Raw genomic sequence first — 26,172 nt, 5'->3', positions numbered from 1 at the left:
GCCTCAACCATGACCCTTGTATGCAGACAAAATATTGAAAAATATACATGACCTTGGGGGTCTTACAACTCCAAACCTTACTGTGCTTTATCTAACTATATTTATTTACTAAACAATACTTGTTTGTAGGAGAATAAAATACATTACCCATATGAAGTAAAAATACCTAGATATGTTCATCTCTATATGCACACTGTGTACACACACAGAGGTTCACACTTGTGCACATACACACGGGTTTACACTTGTGTACACACACAGGTTCACACTTGTGCACATACACACAGGTTCATACTTGAGTACACATACAGAGGTTCACCCTTGTGCACAGAGGTTCCCACACACAGAGGTTCACTTATGTACACACACAGAGGTTCACCCTTATGTACACACACACAGGTTCACACTTATGTACACACACACAGGTTCACACTTATGTACACACACACAGGTTCACCCTTGTGCACATACACACAGGTTCACCCTTGTGTACACACACACAGGTTCACACTGATTCTGAGTCTGCCTTTTTACTTATTGAAATCTTTTGAACATAACTGCCATGTCAATAGATATTTATTTTCATAATTACAACAGGAATCAGCTATTATTGCAGGATATATTTTTACTCATAATTCATTTCATTTATTGTCATGTTTAAACTATTAGGTTTTATCTTATATTACTTTCTATGCTGCAGGCAATTTGATGACAGATAAACCAATCCTCTAAATCATAAAAATGTTGATTTTGGGCGGTGCCTGTGGCTCAAAGGAGTAGGGCGCCAGCCCCATATGCCAGAGGTGGTGGGTTCAAACCCAGCCCTGGCCAAAAACTGCAAAAAAAAAAAAGTTAATTTTATAAGAATATAAAGGGCCTTTGGCTAAAGTAAAATTGCAGGCACCAAATTTAAGTGTATCTGGTCTAGCAAGGCAGGATGGAGAAACTCTCTCCCACTCAGCAGAGCAGTGGGCCGCCCATGGGGAGTGCTGGGCGCCTAGGATGGCGAAGGCCAACCACGTGCCACAGCCACAACATCCCAAATTCTCCTGTTATTAGGAGAATAATGCACAGGCTCAATCCATTAGAGCAGCTGCTCTCAGCCTCTGACTCATCAGAATAACCCAGGGGGCTTGTTAAAAATACATATTCCCTGGCTGCACGCCCAGAAATTGGACTTCAGTGTTGGGGGAGGGCCTTACAGGTGATTTTGAGCACATCCTGGGCTGGGAACGCTCCATGTGGACAGCTACAGATCAGACCATCCAGTCTTACACAGGGCAGAATTTTTTTCTCTTTTGTAATCAGTGTTTGATGATCAGAGAGCAGCGCTGGAGGAAGAGGCGCGCACGCAGCACAGAATCGCGCGCTCGGTTAGCCTAGTAGCTTCCGCGCGATGCTTTTGCAGACTCTCCAGTTAACAGAAGAAGCCTTCTCATCGCCTTTCCTCTATTCACCGAGCACCGACTGCGCAGGAAGTGGTCTCAGACCTGCACCGTCCTCTCCCGTGAAGCGTCCGGCGGGGCCCCTTAGTCTCCTTTCTCCGGTGACCACTGCAGAGACCGGGTGATCATGCTACTTGTGGGGGATACACCCTCCACCACAGCACGGTAACCAGCCCAAACTCTGAGAAAACCAAGCTGTTCACGATCAGTCACGCAGCACATTGGAGTTGGCGTTTCCCAGCAGAGCCTCCAGAGGTCCAGCTGACAGTTCAGGCACGATGGGGTCCTCAGAGAACACTGCCCAGCTCTCCCCGTGCCCCCGCCGCCCGGCTCGGCTCCTCCAGCACACAGGTCTGGCGCAAGGAGGCCTGCGAGGGTCGCGCGCACCGCCTCCTCTGCCCCAGCTCCGGGGAGCTCACTGGTCATGGAAGCTCAGTGATCTCCCCGCCGGCGGCGCGCGCCCCCCACACCCCGCCCAGCCCCGGCTGAAGGATCTGCTCTTCCGTCCTCCCTCCCCAACCTCAGGCGCAGGGGAAACCGGGGCGGGGGGAGCAGGAAGCCGCCCTGGCACCTCCCCCACCCAAATCCCCACCCTCGCTGCTTAGAGCGTGGCTGCTAGGAAGAACCCTGTTCCCATTGGGGCGCGCGCCTCCGCCGTGGATGGGTTCCCAACTGCCAAAGCGGCCACGCCAGGGAAGAGGTGTCTCTGCCTGCTTGCGCTTCGCCGGCGCGCACCCCGGTCCGCCCCACCCCAATCGATGAAATCCCGCCCTCTGCGTGCCCAAGCGACGCTCCCTGCACCCCCACCTGAGGCGCTAGCCGCCTCTACGCCCCCACCGGCAGCAAGTCCCCCATTTCAGTCCCCTCACCTGCAGCCTTCCCCTCCCTCTCTCCTTACCTGCGGTGCTTCCCCAGTTCTACCCACCTGCCCCCCCCTAACAAATCATGTCCCGCCCACTTGCACCTCCATCAGCGATGCTTCCCACAGTCCCGGCGAGAGGCGCTAACCCCACCTCCATTGCCCCGCCAGCTCGGCGCTCCGCCCCCCTGCCGCACTACCTTCCCCGCCCCCGCTCCTCCGACCGAGTGCCCGCAGCCGGGCCCCGCCCGCACTCACCGGCCCCGCCCGCCGCCGCCCATTGGCGCCCGGGCCGGGCGGGGGCGCAACCGGGGCGGCGGTTCCGAGTCGGGCGCGCGCGGGCCGGGTTCTCACTGCCTGCTGCGCACCACGGGGAGCCGGCATCCTCGGAACGCTCGCCATGGACGACGACGTCCCCTCCTCGAGAAAGGGCTCCCTGCGGAAGATCCTGGAGCCCCTCTCTGGGGCCGGCAAAGCCATCGGCGTGCTGACCAGCGGCGGGGATGCCCAAGGTGCGCGTCCGCCCGCCTCCGGACCCGGGCCGCAGGGGGGACGGCGGAGGGTGGGGACTGAGAGACCCGCGCGAGGCGACGCGGAGAGGCGGGGGCGGAAGGCTGCAGGGGTCGAGGCAGGGTGGTGTGGGGAAGGCACATGGCGGTGGGATTCTGCACCGATAAGATCAGGGTATGTTCCTCCTGCACGTTTATTTTTTAAATCCAGACCCATAGCGGGGCCACCTGGAGCGCGCCGGGACGTCGTCCCGCACCTGAGCCCTAGGAGGGGCCGGGCGTCTGCTCCAAGGCCTCCGGCCCTGTCTTCTCGCTCCGCCCCTGAAATGTCGTAGGAAAAACGGCTGAGTACCCCCAGCCCCGCGCTCCCGCCGATTCGCGGCCCCTGGGTGGCGCGAGCAGGTTCGCCGCTGCACTGCGGGGCGCGGCCGGGCGTTCGCGGGGTTCCCGCTCAGGGTTGCACCGGCGGCCCGAGAGCGCCGCACGTTTCACTGGGAGGTTTGAAAAAGGGTTTCCTCCGCTCTTCCCTTCTGTCGCCTTCCGGCTCGTGACAAAACTGAAAACTGAAATGGGTCAGCAGGCCCTCCCCGCCAGCCTCCGGGACGTCACTAGCGCTCGCGTGGACCCCTGGCTCCCCCTTCCCTTCCAACGCCAAGGCTAATTTCCCCGAGGAGGGGGCCCAAGGGCGGCCCGTGGACACGCTAAGAAAATATTTAAAATTTAGAAGGGAAGGTTTGTCGGCTGCATCCCTGAGTGCACGTGGGGGCGCTTGAGCGCCCAGACTGTGGGGTTTCCTGGTCCGTGTAGGTCTCTGGTCAGGGCAGAGCCAACCCCCGGACGGGATGCCGGCGCTTCGCAGGCAATTACCCTCGGAGCCTTGAACTTCGGGAAGGCTGGAGACGCGTCCCCGCAGCTGGATGTTGATTTTGACTTTCATCTCTTCTCCCTGTCCCAGAAGGGTTGGCAGGCCCGGTGGTCGCTCCTTTCCTCCTATTTTGGGACAACACACTGTAAAGGGATGGGCCAGGAATGGGCCCGTTGGCCTTAAGTTCTGCCCCCTCTGCGGGCGACCTTCCCTTTGCCCTTGAGCGGGCGGGGCAGCGCGGGGGCGACAGGTTGGGGCGCTTTGGGTGCCGCCCCGCCTGCCGCGGGCGCCTACGTGATGCGCAGCCCGTCGCTCCCCTGCGTCCTAGGCCGACTCAGGTGCACGCCTGGTCCACTGAGAGCAGCGCGGTCCCCGGGAGACCCTGGTCGCCTCGCTGGGCAGCGCCTCCAGGCGGCAGGCCCGCCTTCCTCCTTGGAGGGAAGCAGGATTACTCTAGCGTTCGCAGTCTGGGAACAGGGTCTCAGTACAAGCTTTCCTCGTGGAGAGCTGGTTTCTCAGAGCAAGAAAATGTGACGTAGCGAAGGCTGAGACTGGACAGTAGGAAAGTGCACTAGAAGTGACGAGGCCCACGTTTCGTTACCTAAACTTGCCCAAAGTTGTGTGTGGATGAAGAGGGCGCCATGGGGTTCGGGGCGAGACCCAGGGTGACGTCCCAAAGGGCTTGTGATGTTGGGAAGCGCTTCGGGGATGCTGCCCTGGGCCTGGAAAGAGAAGGCGCGAACTAGAGGAACTGACCTCCGCTGGCCGCCGGGGCTGGCAGGGCAGGGGGTCAAGGTTATTTTAGAGTTAAGGTACTGAGTCTGTTGAAAGCATACAGTATTTCTGGGTCAGGCTGTGCGCTCTCTGCAGACGGTGGCTAAAGTACTTGGCAGTTCCTGTACAGTGAGATCATCGCGCCATTGGCACAATCCCCATTTTCTCAGCCCCATTTTCTTATCCTGGCTCTGCCCCTTGTGAGGGGCAGTAAGTGCGGGTCCTCTACTCTATCGTGGAAAAGGATACTTTGAAAACCAGTGTTATGAGAGAAGGAGGCTGGGATGGGGTAGCCTGGTTAATAGGACAGCTGTGCTTAGCTCCGCAGGTGGGACCCGCGAGGCCCACAAAGGTCACCTCCCGGCTGTCCTTGGGAAGCCCACCTTGGCCAGTTTTCTGAGAGGTCTTCCTTGGATGTATCTGAAGCCACTGGCTCCGTGTCAACAGCCCTACCCCAGGGGTACTGTGCTGAGCCTGTGTGAGCTTCAGATGCCTTCCTGTCTGGACAAGCTCACGTCCAGCCTGGTCTCGGCCGCAGCAGATGGGCAGACCGTCGAGCAGGTCATTTCCCAGATGTCACCGACTGCACCCCATCTTCTACTGTTTACCGTGGTTTTTGAAGTCGGTTGTTATCTGTTGCCCCCCAATCTCGCACTGTTTACCGTGGTTTCTGAAGTATTTCCGTGCTTGATTTCTCCTGAGGTAGAATAATTTGGCTTGTTGCTGGAGATGAGTTCAGTTTTCTTCAGATATGAAATTATGATGAAATTCTATGTTCAGATGGCCGTGCCTACTATTTGTTGAGAACCTTTTATGCACAAGGAGCTATACAACTCTTACCTCCTGGCCTGGATACAGGATGCATGCTTCTGCATTTTGGAGGCGAGGGAGACCCACAGGGAGGTGCCGCGTGGGTAAAGTCGGGAGGCTCACACATGGTGGTGGCAGGATTTAAACCAAGGCTGTCAGCTCTTAATCCCAATGATGTACCATCCACTGGGCTGTGTTCAATAAGCTGTATGATCTAGGTGAGCAAAGCTGAACTTGCTCAAAATGATATAGATAATCTCTGAGTGGCTTTGTCGTGAAACAGAAAATGCCTTTTTTACAGTAATAGCAATCAAGGCAGCAAAAATGATGTAACCCTTGACACCAGTGGATGGAGCCCTTTTTAACCCCAGTGAAATTTATATTACTTCATTATAAAGTAGAACTCAAAGTCTCCCATCTATATTCTTCTTCTTCTTCTTCTTTTCTTTTTTTTTTTTCTGCAGTTTTTGGCCAGGGCTGGGTTTGAACCCACCACCTCCGGCATATGGGGCCGTGCCTTACTCCTTTGAGCCACAGGTGCCACCCATCCCATCTGTATTCTTCACTCTCCAGCATATCTGAGGCTAACTCCTTTTTTCTCAGTCTTTGGATATTTTCTTTTGTCACTAGAAATATCTGCAAATTGAGACTGATTTTCAGTTTGACCTGGAATAATTCCACATGGCTTTGTGGACAGACTTACCATGACTAAGCGCCCACGCCCACCAGAAATGAGTCATTTCTTACTCACAGGGTGCAACTTCTGCAGGGTCTGATGCCTGGCGGTGCTGAGGATGTACCCTCAGGGTGGGCTGGATCTGAAAGCTGTGACCTTTTTGTCTACGGCAAGATTAACATCAATACCATGTTTACAGAAAGTCCAAGGAAATCGAGCACTTAGAAGTCTTTCCAGTCATAATGGGAATAACTGGTATTTATCGATCTCGGGTGATGTGGCATCCACTAAGTGCTCCTGGGTCCTGCTGTGTTCCCATTTTACACGAGATGAGCTGGCTTCCCCGAGTTCACAGAGCTGAGTGATCAGGCCAGGCCTGGGAGCGGTGGGCACCTGTGTGTTCCCTGTGCAGGGCTCAGTGGAGCTCAGAGGGGTTGACTGTCTCTGCCTTTGAAGTGGCCAGTAGCTAGCAGTTGTAGCTGTCATTCTAATCAAACAGAGTCTTATCCTCAGAGCAATATGTAGGAGCTATTAATACCTCCACGTTAGAACTTTAAAATCATCAAGAAGTGTGAGGTTACAGAGGACCTGACCCAGACGTTAATTCTTTCCTTCCATCTCAGCTGTATTTATTGAAGACTTAAGTGAGTCTCTCATGGGCTCCGTCAGGGATGGGACTCTGCTGGCCTCAGAGGCCAGTACGATGCAGAGGGACAGGGAACACAGTGGGCATCCTGTCCCACCCAGCTCCAGGCCTCTCCCCAGCCTGCAGCTCTGCTACTGCTTTCCTTAATAGGATCTCCAGAGTTTAAAATGTAATAATTTAGCAAAAATCATTGTGCCTTAGAAGGCAGTGTGTTAGGAGGATAACCCCACTGCACAGTGGGAGACTGGTGAAATTTCACCATTTTCTATGAATGCAGTTAGCTTTGTGTGACATATTTGTATGACCCTTGGTCATCTTTCAAAACAAAACAAAACAAAACGTATTTTCTCCCTTGGTTAAGGGAAACTAAAGCTTCTCATGGATGACCCCAACCTTTTATCAGGGAGAATTAGAACTATTTGAATGAGCTCTACCAATCGGACTGGCTGTCGGAAGCGATTAAAATTAGAAAGATGAAGGTAAAGTAGTAACAAGGTCATGGTGAACACCAGGATTCTGAACGGGAAATCTACTACGATTGTGGTGGTGTTGCAACTGTGCATGTGTATACAGACAAAAGGCTGGCTGTCAAGGGAAGACTCGAGTCCCTTTGTGAGTTACTCTTCTCAACAAGCTCTGTCTTGTCTTGTGTTTTTGTTTTTTCCAAAGTGTGCATGCTCCTCTGCCCTCCGCAGCCTTACCACCCCAGCAGCTTGCCCGGAATTACAGTCATTGTGCCTGTCAGGATGTGAGCAGCAGCCAGGCAGCCGGGGAACAGAGCACAGAGGCTCCAGCTTATTTATAGGTCCTGGTTCCTGGCCTTGCTATCTCAAGTGGTCTGATGCTCTCCTGTTTTCTTTTGCAGAATGAAGGCGCCCCTCAGTCTTATGTCCCTCAGTCTATATCTCCTCTCTTCCCCACAGCTGGCCCCAGTGAGAGAAAAGACAGGACCGTCCAGGGCCTGTCAGCCTGTCCTGCATTCTTGATGTGCCTAGAGCAGGCGTCCTCAAACTAGGGCCCGCGGGCCACATGCGGTCCACCTTGGACATTTATCCGCCCGCTGCCTGTCCTGCTTAGCAGGCGACTCGTCCCAGGGCCTGCAGTCTGGCCCTCCAACGGTCTGAGGGACAGTGAACTGGCCCCCTGTTTAAAAAGTTTGAGGACCCCTGCCCTAGGGGTTTATACCACACCCAGCTGGGGTCCTTAGGCAGTCTGCAAACCAGGCAAATCAGCTCCTCACAGGTTTCTTCAAGACAAACCCTTTCCAGTGGTCTCACACAATTGTTTTCTCACTTTGACCTGAATTTTGACTGAGAAGATTCATTAATATAGGACCTTCTATTGAAAAAGGTGTGTGTAAGTGATCTGATCAGAACTTTCCCAGAGAGGAGAGAAAATGCTTAGGAGGGTGGTGTATAGCAGCTTCTATTCAGACCTGGTTTATTATTATTACCATTTTGTTTCCATGTCTGTGACCCTTCTGCATGTGCACAGCCCTCGGGTGCCAAGGCAGGTGGTGGGCAGTGCAGTGATGCCCCTTCCATCGGGGCTGCAGAGAGCAGAGAAGGAAGCCGGGCTGGGAAGAAGAACTTGTAGTCACCGACCTTTGGCCTATTGCAGGAGCAGCTGGAGGCAGGAGAGGACTTTGGATTTACCTGTGAACCAGGTGGGGGTTACCAGCTGGTAGGGGTGGCAGGTGGGGAGGAGTTGGTAAGGGGGCCCTTGAGGAACAGGGTCAGGCCTCAGATCGAGGGTTTGGGGGCTGCAGGATAGCAAGTGCCCACAGGCACCCCCAAGGAGTGAGGCAGGGCACGGGGTAGGGAGGAGCCCACCCATCGTGGAAGGAAGGAAGACATAGCAGGTGCACAAGGATAGAGGCAGGTGGGCTGGTACAGGGTATTCTTTATAGCAGTGCTGGTAACAGCAAAACATGGGTGAAGACACAAAACCATCAGCAGGAAATTAATTCCATCATAGCACCTGACAGCGAGTTTTATTACTGTTTAATGAGGAGTTTTGTGTTGATTGCTGGGGTGAGGTGTGCTCAAGAGTCCAGCACACTTTTAAAGAGCAGATTCATAGACCATTCTGTCCAGGAGGAGTGAGGCTCACCTTGGCAGCCCGTATCACATATATCGTTTCAAATGATCTATTAAAAGAGGCCACATTAAAAAGGTAAAATCAACAGGTGAAATTCACATAAAAATGTATTTTATTTAACCCACAATTTTATTTATTTTTTATTTATTTATTTGTTTGGAGACAGAGTCTTATTCTGTCACCCTTGGTAGAGTGCCGTGGCGTCACGGGTCAGAGCTACCTCAAACTCCTGGCTCAAGTGATTCTCTTGTCTTAACCTCCCGAGTTGCTGGGCCTACAGGCGCCCGCCACCATGCCCAGCTGTTTTTTAGAGACAGGGTCTCACTCTTGCTCAGGCTGGTCTCCAACTCCTGAGCTCAGGGGATCCATCTGCTTCCAATCCTCCCAGAGTGCTGGGATTACAGGTGTGAGCCACTGCACGCAGCCCTAACCCCCTATTTTAATACATAATTGTTGTATTATTTATTAACATTATATTTTCCATTCTTTTTTTCCCCTACTAAGTCCGTGAAATCCGGTGTGCATTGACACAGTGCATCTCCATTTGGACGGGTCTCCATTTGGAAGGGACATGTGTGGCTGGTGGCTACTCTGAGGGGCACTGTGGGTGAAGAGCGGTGGCTGGCATGTTGCGGCCTATATTTAGAAGGTCCCTCTGTGAGTGTCTGTGCGAAGGCTCGGAGCGATGTTGAGGGGACAGCTGACACAGCTGCTGCAGGAGCACAGCCTGTCCAGCCACACTCCTGCCTCAGGCCCCTGCCTGCCTGACGGCTTTTTCCGAAAGTACGTTTGGTGAACCTCCCCCTTCCTCCTGCCTAAGACATCACTCTTCAGGGGAGTGACCCCAAGCTCAGGATGGGCATGGCAGCCCACCTGTTACTTTCTCCTTAGCATTCAGGGTGTTCTACCCTGGGTGTGACCTGTGCGCTTGCCTTATTTCTGCTTTGTTCATGTGTGCTCTCCCAGAGCTGGGCCCAGGGTGGACCCAGTCCTCACGTATGGTGTGGTGCACCAGTGGTTGAGTGAAGACCCCCCCTTACAGATATATTTCAAGTTCACCTCAACCCAAACACTGTGGCCTGGATGGCCCAGGAGTCCAGAGAGGGGCCTGGCTGGGGACCTGGACCTGGGGTGCCAGCACCCGGACAGAATTCCCCTTTTGCTTCTCACCTTCCCAGCCGTGGATCGCTGCAGGGAGGTGTGGGAAGGACTCCAGTGCAAGAGTAAGGGGAGCGGGTTCAACCGCTACTTTCTGATAAGCCCGCAAGAGAAGGGGACAGCCTCAGTCTCTTTTTCAATTGGGAAAGCAGATACTGAAATTAGTGATGGGGTGGTCACAAGTACAGAGAAAGGCTTGATGCTGTTGAGACAGGTGAAGTGGGGAGGTTTGACACCCTTCAGACAGCGTAGGAGGTAGAAGGATGGACCCAAATTATTTTGTCAGTGTAAACATGTTCCTTGTTTATTTTTTTTTTAAAAAGTTATTCTTGACTTAAATTTTACCAGAACAGGACCTCAGGAAGGATTTGTGAGCTGAGAGCCTCAGAGCAGCCGGTAAATCAGAATTTAAATGGCCTGTTGTTGCTGGGCCAGGTGTGGGCTGTGTGACCATCTTCCCCCTCGCTGTAGAGGTGATTTTACAGCAGCTCAATGAAGAAAAGAGTTTAGCCACCTGTCTTTTCTATTGCACTTTGAGTAGTTGTCACATATCTCCTGTTTAACTTGCCCTGATTGTCCCAAAGTTTATTTTGGGGAAAGTTTATAAAGTTTACCCTTTATAACAGGATAAGAGCTTTCCTGAGGACCGGGGTTTAGATTTTTGCAAAGTGTGAAGAGGTTCCTTTCCAAATATTAAAAGTTTTGCTTGGGGGGAGGATTGCATTTTTCCACAGAGATACTTAGAAAGGTTGTTTGATTCCCTGATCAGGCTACCAAAATGAAATGTGTTAAGCCTACTACACCTGAACTGGTCCTGAGAACAGTAGCTAGTGTTGGGCGCAAGACCCTGAAACTGCCCTGGACACGCCCCTCTTGCCCTCTCACTTCTCTCCCAGAGGGCCTTGCCCACCAGCCAGACCGCAAGACAGAGTCCTTCCGGCCTACACAGTGGCCCGGGAGCTGGTGGCTACTCAAATCAGCTTGCAGGTCGCAGTCCCACCAACAGCACACAGTGTCCCTTTCTCTGCACGTCCTCACCCACATTCATTGTTTTGGGACTTCTCAGGACCAGCCATTCTCACTGGAGAGGTGGGATCCAGGCTGGCTTTGATTTGCACATCCCGGATGATGAGACTTGGAGAATGCATGTGTTTCTTGGCCACTGACCAATCTTCTTTTGAAAAGTTTCTGTTCATGTTTGTAACTGAAACATACATATCCTCATTACATCCTGAAATAAAATAAATTTAAGAAGGAAAGACAAAACTAGAAGGAAATGAACTTTTCAGCTTCCCCAGGAGGAGCTTCGGTGGACAGCACATTTGAGTCTCACAGACCTTTGTGCACGAGGAGGCTTTGTGTAACATGGCTCTTAATTTATTTTAAGTGAAGTGCGGAAGAAGCCCTCGATTTAGCTTGACCAGGCATGGTCATGTATAGGACACCAGTTTAGTTTAATTTTGCTTCTAATAAAATCACGTGATTTTAAGCTTGTTGCCTAGGGGTATTTTTTGTTTGTTTCTTTGTTTTTTTGCACTAGTAGATAAAATAGTCGATTTGCATCTTCTCAAATCACAGACGCAGAATTTGGCCATTAGAAAGCACACACCCTCTGCGCTGTTCTGTGATCAGATGGAGCTGCCTATGACTCCGTACCACACTCCATACCGCACGGGGGCAGTGCTGCCCTGAACTGAGACCACCCGAGCTCTCCTAGGGGGCCCCTCGGCATGCGGCACCTAACCTGTCCCGGCAGTTTCTCCAGGTCCTTGGCGCCCATTTCTCATAGTGGGAAACAGGCTGGGAGGTCATGCAGTTTGCCAACAGGCTTGGCGAACTGGTGGCAGAGCCAGAGGTCCCCAGGCTCCTCAGTAACTGTCGTGCTATTCCCTCCACAGGTATGAACGCTGCTGTCCGCGCTGTGGTGCGCATGGGAATATACGTGGGGGCCAAGGTGTACTTCATATATGAGGTCAGTGCTGCCGTGCTTGTGCTGTGACTTGGGTTCTGCCCCCCACCTCCCGCCCAGGTCCTGCAGTCCCAGGCTCCTGTCCCCTATCTCCTGCGGCAGGCAGGGACAGGGGCCCTGTGGGGCAGTATGTGTCCCCCCAGTCCCCAGGCAGCCCAGGCTGGGGGCACTTACACGGCAGCCTGTGTCCCCTGGTGCCACAGATGCCTGGTCTGTGTGTTTGGTGCTAGCAAGTGAGGGGACGGAGGGGACAACACGGAGCCACACGGCCATCTGGGCTGCCAGGCTTGGTGATCTGGAATGGATGTGCTGCCTGTATCTCTCCCCTGCTCATGCAGTGTGTCTCCCAGCACAGGTTGATTTTGAGAAACACATTAAGAAAAATGTACAGAAACAGCCACTTTGAGCATCTCATCATTAGTGTAAAACCCAGACCACCTCCCTGGCAGGGCGCGTGCACCAGCTCTGAGTGAGAACACTGTGAGCATGAAGGGGCGGGCCCTGCTGGGGTCCCAGAAACTCAGGGCTGGCAGCCTTGGAACAGAGGGCACCAGCATTGTGTGCAATGCATTATTTATTTCAAAAATTAGTAGAAAAAATACATTAAAAATTTAAAATATAGTATAGCTTAAAAAATGGGAAGAAGAGAATATATTTTTTAAAATACCGAATTCCTCCTACGTCACTGGCAGCATTGCTTGTAGAAGGCGGGGCGGGAGTCTGCACTCTCTCCACGACATCCAGTGGGTTCTGTTGGCTGTTTGCTGTCGTGACTGCTCTCTGTGTGCTGTGGGGGCTCCACGCTGGGCTCTGAGTGCCCACACAGTGTTCTCAGGCTGACATCTGTTTCCTGGGCCCCCGATCTGCTCTGCCGGTTTCCCAGGATGGTGTTGCCGCCACTGTTCCCCACTCCTGAGCTCTCAGAACAGGGTGAGATCTGTGCTAAATTTGTGTACAATCTGTGTGTACATATCTCAATCCTAAGACATGGCACGGACTGTGTTAAGGGGACGGTCATTGTCACAGGTTGGGATAATTTCTGCCAAGGTGGTTTCTGCAGACCCCGAGCCCATGCCCTGCCACACACAGACAAGCGTCACTCCAATCCCTGCAACCCCATGCAGGCACGGGGCTGGCAAACCTGAGCCCGAGGGCTGGCACGGGCTCCTCTGTCTGTAAAACGTGTGCTGGTGGTGTGCACGCACTGGTCTGCATAGCGCATTTGATGATTATTTGCCAGAAAGAGGCTTTTTCCATGTTTTGCTTGGCTCTGTCTAAGCTGTGCTTATGTAGGTTTTGCTTTTATTGATTGATTTGGGGGCAGTTTTAGAATTTGGGGCATTTCCACATCATTGTTTCCATCATTTGCCATGTGGATCTTTGTAAGGTCGGCTCACCCCTGTGAATTTCCATCCCCGGGCTGCTGGCCCTTGCTCACTGATGCAGGTGAGCACATTAGCGTCTGTGCATGGCCGCCCCCCGCCTCCTCCTGCTCCTGGGTTTGCACACGACAGCCCTCACCTGCACCTGGTGTTGGTAGGTTTGCTTTCCCTCCCCCTGCTCAGAGCACGTGTGCTAACTGAGCTGGCATCCTCTGGCTCCTCTGTCTCTTTTTTTGGGTGGAGCGTGCACCGTGTAGTTTGCCTTAGACTGGAGAGAGAAGCTGGACCCTCGCCCAGCAGTTCCTCATGGTGAATGTGGCTGTAAAAAGCTGTGTGGGCTGGGGGCATCCTCAGATGAGGTTCCTCTATCATACTTAGCAAAATGTTTTTGAAGTCACCAGAGACGTGTAGTTCACAGACCCCCCAGAAAACCTGTGATGTTGGCGTCCTGCTGCCATTCCCAGTGTCTCTGGCACTGTGGCAGGTGTGGGCTGAACCCAGGTCCCTACAGCGACTGCTATAGTCCTCATGGGGCTCTGAGGGTGCCGGAGAAGGGAAAGAAGTTATTTCTGTAACTTCACAGTTAAAGAAACCACTGGCTGTGCAGGGCTGGGAAGAGAGTCAAGGCCTCTGACTGCCAGCCGGGGATGGGAGGAGTGATTCACCCCTGGGACGCTCGCCCATGTTTGGAGACATTTTTTGATTATCCCGTTGTTGGAGGGGAGAACTGTTCCTGCCATGGTGGGTGGAGGCCAGAGGTGCTGCCGGGGACAGCACGGCCCCACCCAGAGAATTACCTGGCACAGATGTCAGCAGTGTCCAGGAGGAGGACCTGGCTGCATCAACCTCATCTGTATTTGGTCTGAATGTCGTTCCTTGGGGGGAGGCAGGGGTGATTGTGAGTGCCGGACGTTTGATGTAGTAACTGGTCCAGTTGCTCAGATTTCAGAGTTTCGTGTTTGTGGGGACTGTGTGACTGAGTGGTTTACTGGTCCCCACGACCGGCTGTGTTCTGGTGATACCAGGGTGTCTTCGGGACTCTGGGGTGTGGCATGAGGTGGAATAAAGGGACTGGTGTCTCGAGGCTGCCCCTGAGGCTTGGGCTTGCTCTGAGGCAAATAAGATCCATTCTCTTCGCCATCAGCCAGGAAGGAAGAGGCCTTGAGGCTAGTGCTGCCCTAGGGGGCAGGGTGCTTCCTCCTGGTGCCAGTCTCTCCTCCGGAAGGAGGATTCCTGACTTGGGGCCTTGTTTCCTTTTGGGAGACACTAGGAGTTCCTGCAGCTTCTCCGGGGGACGCTGCCACATGACCTCTCAAGTGCACATGGCCGTTAAGGACAGCTCTAGGTTTTGTGGTCACTGTTGCTAAGGAGTGGCACCTTGATCCAGGGTGTCCTGGAGCCCAGCTGAGTACTGAGTTTACCACTGTGGCACAAAGAGTCATCAGGCTTCTGGAATTCTCTTACTAGAGGGGATAGGAACGGCCTGGGTCAGACTCCCTTGAACTGAAATCATCAGTCTGGTGACAGGACGCTTCTCCAACACCATCCTCAGCTCCCCCTAAGAAAGTGTGACGTCCAAGTGGCAGACCCTGCCCTCTGCACCTGTCCTGGGAATGCTCCAGGGCATGAGCCCTGCCTCAGCTCCCCCTAAGAAAGTGTGACATCCAAGTGGCAGACCCTGCCCTCTGCACCTGTCCTGGGAAAGCTCCAGGGCATGAGCCCTGCCTCAGCTCCCTGGAAACCTACAGTCCCAGGTCCCACCAAGGCTGGAGTCATTTGCCCAATCGTAGCAGGAAGTGTTATCTGATTCAACGGGGTCACTCTGGAGTATCATCATTGTGTCGTTAGAGAGGTGAGAATCCTGTGTCTGTAATTTTGAGGAAAACACCCTAAAATCTGCCGAGTTTTTTCAACTTATTAGGCCACCAAGGCCTGGCTGTGGGACCCACTCACCCTGCCTGGCGTGAAGACTCTGGCCTCTCCCTGCTGAGAGGTGTGATGGGTGCACCCTCCCAAGTTCCCTGTTACAGGTGTGCTCACGTCCAGACTGCTTTGTAAATCTTTAATTATTATGGGTTAGATGATAATGCTTACAGGGTGTGTGTGGTGTTTAGATACAAGCTCACAGTGGGTGAGGATCAACTCGGGTGGTTGGGGTCTCAAGCAGTTATCATTTATGCTAAGATATTCTGTTTCCACTCTTCTAGTTATTTTGAAATATATAGTAAGTTGTTATGAGTTACACTGGCCGCATTGTGCCACCCGTCACTAAGTATCACTGCTTCTGCCTCACAGTATTTTTTTTTTTTTTTTGGCCGGGGCTGGGTTTGAACCCGTCACCTCTGGTAATTGGGGCTGGCGCCCTACTCCTTTGAGCCACAGGAGCCACCCCTGCCTCACAGTATTTTTCACCCATCGACTGGCCTCTTTGTCCTCCTCCCTGCTTCCCTTCCCAGCCTCAGGTGACTGTCACTCTGTCCCTCTGCTCTGTCTCCGGAGCTCAGCTTTATTCTCCTACATGTGGCTTCTGTGAGGCTCTTTCCACACCCTCCTGCTCCATCGCACGGCTGCAGATGACAAGAACCTGTCCTTCTTTGTGGCTGAATAATATTCCGTGTGTAGCAAGGTGCATAACGGCCCAAAGCACCCATCAGTGGACGAACAGATAAAGAAACTGTGTTCTGTACACACGAGGGAATGTTATTCAGCCACGAAACCCCAAACCTGAATTCTGGTCTGCCTCTCGCTGTTGGGGTTTGGGGGAGCGGCCCACAGGAAGTAGCCCAGGGGCTGCTAATCTTTCACTTCTGTGTCCTAATATGATCCGTTAAAATAGCATTTTCCTCCTGCCACCTAGGTGGAAAGTACTAGAAAACTCAGAGCACGGCAGGGTGTGGGGGTGTCTGACCAGGTGTCAGGGGACAAGCTGTGCACGCCGTTGCCTCTGCTGCTGTGTGGTTGGGCAGGGAAGCAGTTCCTCACCTGATGTGGTCTGTGTGTGCACATGTCAGCATTGCAGACGACCAGGCCACAGGACGCTTCTCCCCTAAGCTCAAAGCTGTGGCACTGGGGCTGAGTAATGCTGGGTTGGGGGAGGGGTGTCCTATGTTGTTGGGCAGCACCCCTGCCTCCCTGTTTCCAGGCCAGGAGCACCCCGAGCCCCACAGTCAAAGATGTCTCCAGATGTCAGCAGGTGACCTCTGGGAGCAAACTCTCTCTGGAGACCACTGCTCTAAACCTACATTTTTTAAAGCATCTAGTAATTTATCCAACACGTCTGTTCACTCACAGCCTGGTCTCTAGGTCACCTAGAGCTGTCCAGGTTAGCAACAGACCAAAGCAGTCCATGAGGTTAGTATTGATTAGTAGGAAGTCTATGAAAAGTACACTGATCTGAAATCAGACACCAGAATTTCTCCCAAGAGCGCACCGCTCACTTTGTCAGGCCGTGTGGCGTGGCTGCTGCTGTGCCATAAATCGGGGTGGCCACACCCGTGGGCCCCGTCCTGCAGGGAGTGAAGTTTGCCCATCATCCTGGTTTTTCCAACCCGATGAGCCAATTGTGGGTTCTTTATGGGTTTCCCCTCTAGTTTAGGGGTTTTTTCCCTTTAGAAACCTACAAATGGTTCTAGCTACTTGGCAGCGAATATATCGAAGGCTTTGTGCAAAGAGTGTGCCCAGCACAAGCTGCCCTGGGCTTAGGTGGTTCAGAACTGGGCTGGGAAGAGTCAGGGAGAGAGCGCCGTGGGGGGCTCTGCCGACAAGGCTACGGAAACCAGCCGGCTTATTGCATTTAGTTTGATTTATGGGTTTAATATTTTGTTGGTGAAGGTTATTCTGCATATTAAAAATTCTTATTCTGGCTCTTTAAATGTAACTAATTTAGGAGTCATCTTTGAAAAAATTGTAATGGTTTGGCCCTGTGCTAGGCAGCTTTTTGTAAATATTATCAGAGCCTGTCTCTGTCACTTACCAGACCCTGAAGAAAGGCCAGGAGCAGCTCTGGCCATTTTTGCAGCTAACCTTTTTAGGACTAAAAACAAATTCTAAATGGATTGGCTAAGTTACGCCCTCTTATTCTGAAAGGATGGGGGACTTTAGATCCAGCAGCGGCGTCCATGCTGTGGTCTTCACCCCGGCTCCTTGGGGCTGCTGGTTGGTCAGCCTCAGGGGCAACCCAGACCACCCCCCTCGGAGCCTGAATTGTGGAATGTTGGGGTCCCCATGTCAGCCCCTGGTGTTTGACTTTACACCCCAATAAACAACCTCCAAGCTTGTTAATAGCTTAGCCCATTAAGACCTGGGCACCACATTTCCCTTCCTGTTAGAAAGAGGCCCTCCAGGTGCCGTAAGGAACGTCAGGTGTCTTCTTGGGCAGATCAAACCCTCTGCTTTCACAGTGTTTAAGGTGAGAAATGTCACACGTTGACAAAACAAACAAACAAAAACCAACCTGTTCCCCAGAAATGCCCAGACTCCCATCCCCAGCTGGACTCCCAGAGGCTGATGTGAGGGGGGGTTGGGATGCTGGTGGCATTTTGGTGAGCAGGAGTTCCGCAACGTGGATCATGTCTGTGTTCTTGCAGTGTGTACACAACAGTGGCTGATGAGACTGCTTGGCAAGGGGACAGGTGTTGGCACCAGTCATGACATTTGGGGACAAACTTACTTTATACTGTCTCAACCTCCCTCTAGTGACCCCAGCCTTCCCCTATCAGTTCTCTACAGGACAAGCAAGATTCTCTGAATCGCATTTGATCGTATCTTTTGAGGTTCTAAACCTGACTATAACATTTCTGGATTTTGACTTTCCTGAAGTTGAAATTACTCCTGTCTGTTTAAAAATAACGTTCTTAAAAAAATAAAATAACGTTCTTGCGTGTGCAGTTGTGTGTGTCAGTGAGCACGACCTCCATTTAGGTTCGCGGCCAAACCCCGCCAGGTCTGTGCCCGGCCTCTCTATCCCCTCACTAATGTGTGCGTGTCCACCGAGTGGGCCAGCGTCCTGGAGTCGGGTCAAAGGCTGGTTCCTGGGAGCTGGTCTCCCCTGCATCCCTGCCGTCTCACCGGAACACCGGCCAGAGCACGTCTGGGACGGTGAAGACAGTTATAGGGTGAAACGTGGTCTTATGTCAGAAGCTCGACATGAGATCCCACTCGTGGTCTTATGTCAGAAGCTCGACAGGAGATCCCACTCTAAATTCTTCACCTGCAATTCTGACTTAATCTGCACAATTGTTCAGGTCATGCCCTTGGCCACAGAAGGTCTCCTTATGGTCTCTGTTCAAAGTGCCACAGGCGCTCCCACCGGTCTAGGGGAGGGTAGCTAACCCCAGGAGGTCTGCCAGGAACGGTGGTGACTTGCCCCAAACTGGCTATACAAGCCACATGGAATTATTCGCTCTTAACTTTGGCTTAAAGAAATGCAGTATTGCCTGAGGGCTAAATGAATCTTGTTGGCATATTAACTGGTTTTCCAAATACATGTCTACACAATAGTGTGTCCTGTTCTAACCTACTTTAGAATTTTAGAGTTAACTAAATCTCACCAAGGACAGATCCTGCAGCTGCTTCCCAGAAATTTTCCGTGAATAATTAGATCTGCAAATGTGCCTTTGTGGGGTGACATGACTTTGTGGGGTGACCAACAAACACACTGGATGAGAGGACCCCTTCAGAGCTCAGGTGGGTGGAGGGCAGGGCTCTGGATGTGTGTGGGGCTACACAATCTCAGGTTCTGCCTGTAACTCTCCTGTGGGCAAAATAAAGTCCCAGTTCCTGATCTTTGAGAGCCACTGGTGGGTAGAACCCTCTGCCAGCTGTTAGTCCTGAGCACTTAGCTTTGGGGGAGGGCTTTGACTCCATCTACAACTAGACAGCCGTTCAGGGCTTGACTGCTCTACACACTTGCTCTGAGTTCTGTTAAGTGAAACGTTTTAAATTATTAAGGAATAAACGAGGTAAAGCTTGATTTTATGGAAAATTAAAGAAAATAAAAAGAATTGTGCGTTTACTCAGAAGGAGCAAAACTCGTAGATTTAGCCCCTGAATGCACCAACTGTACCCACAGGAAGGAGCAGATAACGAGATCCAGAAAATACCTTTGCAGTGTGTGGCCTTTGGTATCTTGTTTTCTTCCGGCAGTTGGAATGTTTGCCATTTGAACAGTTAGTTGTTGAATGAGGAATTCAGGAATCATATTGGAACGAAGCTTCACCCAGTTGGGAAGACATAGGGACCCATCTGGCAAGCCTTCCAGAAGAATGGGCCTACTTTGCTGTGATAGGAGACTGTCATTTCCTGTGGGTTTTGAATTCTAAAAAATACTTGTGGGCTCTCACAGAAGAGAAAGCTACTGAAGGAGGACCAGCTTTTGTTGCATTTATAAACGACTCAGCAGCTAATGCCTGAAAATACTGGTCAGAACCACCTCTAATACCATGCTATCCCCCTTGTAGTGATTAGGTGGCCGATATGCTCATTTCACACTGTTCAAAACCATTTCAAACAAGAAGTGAAAATGATGTCAGAGCCTGTGGCATGTTCTTAGACGTGATCAAGTGACTGGATGTAAAAAGTTCTGCTGGACGAGGGATTTGACGTGGGCTGCCAAGGAGCTCGTAGGCTCCTGTCGTGAATTAGTGTCAAGAAGACAGACGGTGTTCATTCTGAAAACCTGAGCACAGTGAAAGCTCGTGTGGTGTGTTTTCTTACGGGAGTCATAACACTGGTTTTTGAAGGCAAACTGCAAAAGGGAATTGTAGAAAATGCTTGGGCTTTGGCTGTATTAAAATAAGTATGCAGCCTTCGAAGGAGACTTCAGTAGAAAAAATTATCTGAATTTATATATGTACATTTGAGTAAAGTTGGTCCTTTTAATTCAGTAACATCTTCCCTAGACAGCTTACAAGCGCAGTTGGTAGTCACTTTCTCACTCACATGGGTATCATGACTTTGCAAATTAGCTGGCGAGTCATTTCCTAGCAGCTTAGCACTTACTCCTCATAAAAAGCTTTGAATGCAGCGCTAACAAAGTCCCACTTTTCTGTTTTTTAATTGCTTCCTTCGCCATATAGTATGCTACACAAAATAATCCAATTATTTTTAGAAAAGATTTTACTTCTCAAAATGTGTTCATAGAACAGTTCTCATCGCTCTCGAAGCAAAGAGAATTGTAAAAAAGAAAACACATATTTTATTAAATTAGTATTTAAGTTCTGTGAATAAAAGGGAAGGACATTCTTCTGTAAGAAAATAGCAGGTTGTGAGATGGTGTGTGGTGGGGGACAGAGGGTCGGGGAGGACACACGCTGGGGGAGTCGGGGGACAGAGGGTCTGGGAGGACACACCCTGAGGGAGTCGGGGGACAGAGGGTCTGGGAGGACACACGCTGGGGGAGTCGGGGAACAGAGGGTCTCAGAGGACACACCCTGAGGGAGTCGGGGGATAAAGGGTCTGGGAGGACACACGCTGGGGGAGTCAGGGGACAGAGGGTCTGGGAGGACACACTCTGGGGGCTGGGGGAGTCGGGGAACAGAGGGTCTGGGAGGACACACGCTGGGGGCTGGGGGAGTCGGGGGACAGAGGGTCTGGGAGGACACACGCTGGGGGAGTCGGGGGACAGAGGGTCTCGGAGTACACACCCCGGGGGAGTCGGGGGACAGAGGGTCTGGGAGGACACACCCCGGGAGAGTTGGGAAGTTGTCTCTGTCTGATGCTCACAGCTGGCTCAGTCTCCAGGTGTCTGAAGGTGCTCTAGCAAGCTCAGTCCCCTCCCTGGCAGAGCAGTGGCTGGCTCAGGCTCCAGGTGTCTGAAGATGCTCTAGCAAGCTCAGTCCCCTCCCTGGCAGAGCAGTGGCTGGCTCAGCCTGTAGCCTCTTTATTTCCCTGAGGACTGAGTGCCTGGGAACCAGCGCACCTGGCACCTGAGCACATGGGGAGCAGCGCGCCTGCCAGCTGACAGACAGCACAGGGGACTAGCGGCTGCGAGGCTTCTGGGGTGGGAGCTTAGCAGGCCTTCATTTCTATTTTGCCAAAGCCCCCGCACTGTGTCCTGTGCAGGCGGGTCCTGGGTCAGCCTGCTGCTCTGGCCTCTTTGTCAGACATTTGTTCTGATGAGACCCCCCTCTCAGCGCAGTGCTGTGGGTCTGACGCTTAGACCCCAGCCCACACTGCCTCCTCATTTCTCTGCCTCTCACGCTTCACAGAAATGAATCTGGCGTGTCAGGACTGCCACACAGGGTGAATTGTTCAGTGTCCTGCTGGCCTCAGAAGCAGGTGTGCAGTGGTGTGCGTGCAGAGTGGAGTGTGAGCCTCAGCCTCAGAAGCCTGGGGAGGAGGGATGAACAGTGCCCCCCTCAGGCCGGGTCATCCCTGTCTATCCATCCATGGACCCACCCACCCACCCTCCTATCATTTTTTAATAGAAGTAAGACCTGTGGGAAGCACTTGGGGTAAGGAGGGGTGTGGCCTGTGAGTGGTGGCTTGTGCCTGGTGCCGCCCCTGGTGTGGACAGACGTGGACACCCCAGGACGGGATGCAGATAGTGGTCTGACCAGAGGGAAGGCCTGGATCAAATCTCATCCCTCCTGTGCACCTTCCCTCCACAGGGACAACGGGCTGCCCTCTGTGCTGGAGGGGGTCTGCTGGCAGCACGCCCTCTGTGAGGCCTTCAGATGGGGGGACTGTGACACCGAGATGAGTGACCCCCAGTTAGAGTGGGTCGTGTACAGGAGGTGTTCTGTGGCTTTGCACTATTATTTTTCATGTCAGTTTACATTCATAAAGGTCAGTATGCAAATTGGCCAACCAGAAAGGAATCTGCTACCGATTGATTTATGCACACAGCTCCACCATCCACAAGCTGGTTCATTTATTAAACCGTCATCTGTGTCACTTGTCTCCGCACCTTCACTGGGTGGGGTTATGGGTCTGCAGTGGCCATCACTATCACCAGCTCTCCTGAATGTTCACATTTAAATGTTAGCAGCTAGTCCTTTTTAAAGTGAAATGGTGTGGAATGTACATTACGTGTCTAGAGCTGGACATTTATGCATTTCTTGATACTGTGTATTTTTTGGAGGGTGGGGGACGGATTCCAGTTAGAGCTGTGAGCTTATTGTCCCTGGGGTCCTGGCAAAGGTGCATACCCCCACCTCGTTCACCACCGCGGAGACCTGCACAAGTCGGAAGGGGAGGCTGGCTGACTTATCCAGTTGTGCTCTCTAGAAATCCTGGTGTGGACCTGAGGGAGCCCACGTGGCCCTGGCCCCTGAGGATGTGCTTTCCCATTAGTGGTGTGGTCGGCAACACCACCCCGTGTGTGTGAGTCCTGGTGGAGTTATAAACACGTGGGGTAACCGTGTCCCTTTTCAATCTCTCGGGAATCACCAGGCCGTAAGCAAACCACTTCCTATTCCTTACTGTGCTCCGTGGATGACTCTGGGTAGAAATTCCCATCATTCAAGATTAAATTTAAAAGGCTTTTGTACAACTGAGTATTTCTAGCCAGCAGTTGGGTTGTGTGTGACTTGTAACTGCTGAATGCTTGGGGACGACATGCTGTTGCCAGCGGTGTCTGAGCTGATGTGATCTAAGCATCAGTTAACGTCGAGGTGCAGTCTCACTCGTTCTTAAGAAGGTTTTTCCTCTTCTGGTTTAGGGTTACCAGGGCATGGTGGACGGCGGCAAGAACATCGTGGAGGCCAACTGGGAGAGTGTCTCCAACATCCTGCAGGTGGTGGGTACCGTGCTGCCGTCTGCTTCTCTAAGTTAGAAAGGAATTATTTTAGTTTGAAACCTCTTATGCTCGTGCCACAGCACTACTTAAAACAGATTAATGTGCGGTCCTTGTTCTCAAGAACACATTTCTGATTTGTCATTTAAAACAATGAAAAGCTGTATGTGGTGTAAACTCCAGTGACCCTTCCAGAAAAAGTCAGGTGTGGCAGCGGCAGCCTGTTTGGTACTTCTGGTGGGTGGCTGTTCCCAGGTCAGACTAATGACCTGGAGGCTGCTCTGGTTTGTTGGTGCTGCGTGTGGAGCTGCGACAACGCAAGACCTTTGGGTTTTGCAGACCAGACCCTTTGGAGTAAAGTGGAACAAAGGCTGGGAAGACCCCACCTGGCCACTTCTGAGTGCTGTGGACTTCATGGGGACACATGTCCCTGTTCTGGGCTAAGCCAGGGTGGCATCCTTGGTTGTGAGCACATGTGCTGTGCCAGCCCATCTGGCATCTGTCCAGCGCCTCCTATCTCTCCCAGGGTGGCACGATCATTGGCAGTGCACGCTGTAAGGCCTTCCGCACCCGCGAGGGCCGCCTGAAGGCCGCCTACAACTTGACCCAGGTGGGCATCACCAACCTGTGTGTAATCGGTGGGGACGGCAGCCTCACTGGGGCCAACATCTTCCGAAAGGAGTGGATGGAGCTTCTGGAGGAGCTGGTCCGGAACGGTGAGTTTCGCACCCACTCCGCAGGGTTCCCAGGTTCTCTGGTCCCCCCATCTGTCTTTTTGTCTTCAGAGAGCCTCGGAGCAGGTACATCTCCTTCTGACCGGGGCAGAGCACCTGGTGCTGCAGACCGCACAGGTCAGCATCCCAGGACCGCTGGGCCTCCGATGGTGACAACAGCAGAATAAGAACGTCATTCATTTAGTCTCCTGACGAGCCAGGCACCCATCCACCTTCCCCAGGGGCAGTTTTGTGGAAGCCCCACAATGACCCTTTTCTTTATCCTTATTTATGGATGAAGAGTCAGAGACTATAGAGGAAGAAGCCACATGGCCCAGCTGTGGGGTCCAGGTTTACATCAGCCCTTGGGCACCAGTGTCCACACTTGAGTCCTCATATCATGTCCCTCCAGCTCCATGGCATTTCTTAATACTTCAAGTTTTTGCAAGACTTTACGTAAGTGATAAAGATCTAAATAGATGGCTTCGCACTGGGCGGCCCTTGTGGCTCAGTGGGTAGGGTGCTGGCCTTATATACTGAGGGTGGCAGGTTCAAACCCAGCCCCGGCCAAATGGCAGCAACAACAACAAAATAACCGGGCATTGTAGGGCCTGTAGTCCCAGCTACTCAGGAGGCTGAGGCAAGAGAATCACCTAGGCCCAAGAGCTGCGGGTTGCTGTGAGCTGTGTGATGCCACAGCACTCTACTGAGGGCAATAAAGTGATACTCTGTCTCTACAAAAAAAAAAAAAAAGCCATTGCATCATCTTTCTTCTCCTTTGACACTGCCTGGGGGGGTTTCTGAGAACCCTCATGTGTGCAGTTTTTCTTTCTTCAAGCTGATGTTATATAATTCCAATGTTATACAAAGTACAACGAGTGAGAGCAGATTGTTGAAACTCATGGCAACTCTGTGGAAGGTGTGAACTTGACCTTCCTGACCCTGTGTTTTGTAAGACTCTCCTTGAGGAGTGGAGACCAGCTGCCTAGTTGGCTGAAGCAAGGGCCTCCCAGTGTCCTCTTGTCCAGTCTGGTGGAACACAAGGCTACAGGTGGCAGGGGAGAAGATGGTGCCCCAAGTGCAGGTGCGTGTGTGCCCTGCAGCCATTCTGACCTCCCTCCTGCAGAGTCGCCCCAGGTGGGTCCTGCTCCCCGAAGACAGATGAGAATCCGTATGAAGGTGGTGTAGGGTCTTGGAGCTGCTTGTTCTCTGCAGCTGTTGCTGGGTAGTACTGGGATTTTTATCCACTGATTACAGTGTGCAGACCCTTTCTTTTGTTCTTACAATTTGCTGCTCTTATCCGAGTGCCACGTAGCAGCCCACATCTTGAGTAATTGCTCCCACCTCTGGCTCTGCTTTCCTTAAGTGTACAGAACCAGATGGCTGGAGTTTTGAGAAAGTAAAATAATGATATAGAAAGGGAGGATGGTTGGTGCCTTTGGCCTCTGCCGTCCTGCCCCCATGCTGGGGGCACCTGTTGATTGGAGATGGGGTGTGCTGTTTGCCGCCACACAGGCCAGATTGAGGAGAAGGCTATGCAGAAGTATGCCCACCTCAACGTGGTGGGCATGGTGGGCTCCATCGACAATGACTTCTGCGGCACAGACATGACCATCGGCACCGACTCAGCCTTGCATAGGATCATCGAGGTCATCGATGCCATCATGACAACCGCACAGAGGTAGGAAGGCTCGGGGGAGGTGTCCTGGTGAGGTGTTAGATAACTGGGCATCGGCCATGCTGACCCCATAGCCTCATGGCCCGTGTTTGTGTGGGGTGTCCCAGGCCGTGGTTCTTGACAAAAGTGACTGACTTTGGCCAGTGCAGTGATTTCCTTGGGAAGCGGTCAGGAAAGTGTCCTGGGAGTCTGAGTGTGTCTCAGGCACCAGCGGACAGGTGTGAAGGTGCAGCTGGAGAGATGGCATCGCTGAGGCCCCTCCGTTCTCAAGAGTGGGCTGAGCTGCTCCTGTTTGGGGAAGCTGAGGCACCTGCAGCAGTCACAAGGCAGGGTGGCATGTGGGGCACTGTCCCTGTCGTGGTGAGTGGATGTCCCTTTCTTCTTTTCCAGCCACCAGAGGACCTTCGTTCTCGAGGTCATGGGGAGACACTGTGGGTACGTATCTACAGACACGCCTCAGGTGCAGGGGCCCTGGAGTCGTCCCTCATGTGCCCTGCCCCCTCCCAGGGAAGCTCCCAGGGCAGTTTACATTCCTGATTTGTATCCTAGGGTTGTATCTGCCCAAATCTGTCACTGAGCTGGGTGCCCCAGGGACACACAGTCCCCATTGACTCTGCTGCTTTGTCCTCAAAGATACCTGGCCCTGGTGAGCGCCTTGGCCTGCGGGGCGGACTGGGTGTTCCTCCCGGAATCTCCACCACAGGAAGGCTGGGAGCAGCTGCTGTGTGAGAAGCTCTCAGAGGTAACTCACGTCTGTCATCTGGGGGCCCCACTAGCTGCCGAGTTCAGAAGGGCCTTTGGTGTCTCCTCCACCTGGACAGCATTTTAAGGTCCGCTACTCACAAGCATCTC

The 26,172-nt window shown here is 52.4% G+C and overlaps 1 protein-coding gene across 1 annotated transcript in view; it reads left to right on the top strand.

Moving 5' to 3' along the window:
- Nucleotides 1–2,634: 2,634 nt before the first annotated feature.
- The window catches only part of PFKP (phosphofructokinase, platelet), a 45,148-nt gene continuing 21,610 nt past the window's right edge, over nucleotides 2,635–26,172 (top strand). Inside the window, exons 1-7 of the mRNA XM_003786897.3 lie at nucleotides 2,635–2,816; nucleotides 11,741–11,814; nucleotides 22,855–22,932; nucleotides 23,456–23,645; nucleotides 25,158–25,323; nucleotides 25,711–25,755; nucleotides 25,954–26,062. Of these exons, the coding sequence (XP_003786945.1) occupies nucleotides 2,705–2,816; nucleotides 11,741–11,814; nucleotides 22,855–22,932; nucleotides 23,456–23,645; nucleotides 25,158–25,323; nucleotides 25,711–25,755; nucleotides 25,954–26,062 (774 nt within the window). The 5' untranslated portion in view covers nucleotides 2,635–2,704. The remainder of the gene's footprint in view (nucleotides 2,817–11,740; nucleotides 11,815–22,854; nucleotides 22,933–23,455; nucleotides 23,646–25,157; nucleotides 25,324–25,710; nucleotides 25,756–25,953; nucleotides 26,063–26,172) is intronic.

This window comes from Otolemur garnettii, unplaced genomic scaffold (genome assembly GCF_000181295.1).
Source record: "Otolemur garnettii isolate 467f Iridium unplaced genomic scaffold, OtoGar3 scaffold00019, whole genome shotgun sequence".
Classification (NCBI taxonomy): domain Eukaryota; kingdom Metazoa; phylum Chordata; class Mammalia; order Primates; family Galagidae; genus Otolemur; species Otolemur garnettii.
The sequence above is the reverse complement of the archived record's forward strand: the minus strand, read 5'-3'. Positions and strand labels throughout refer to the sequence as shown.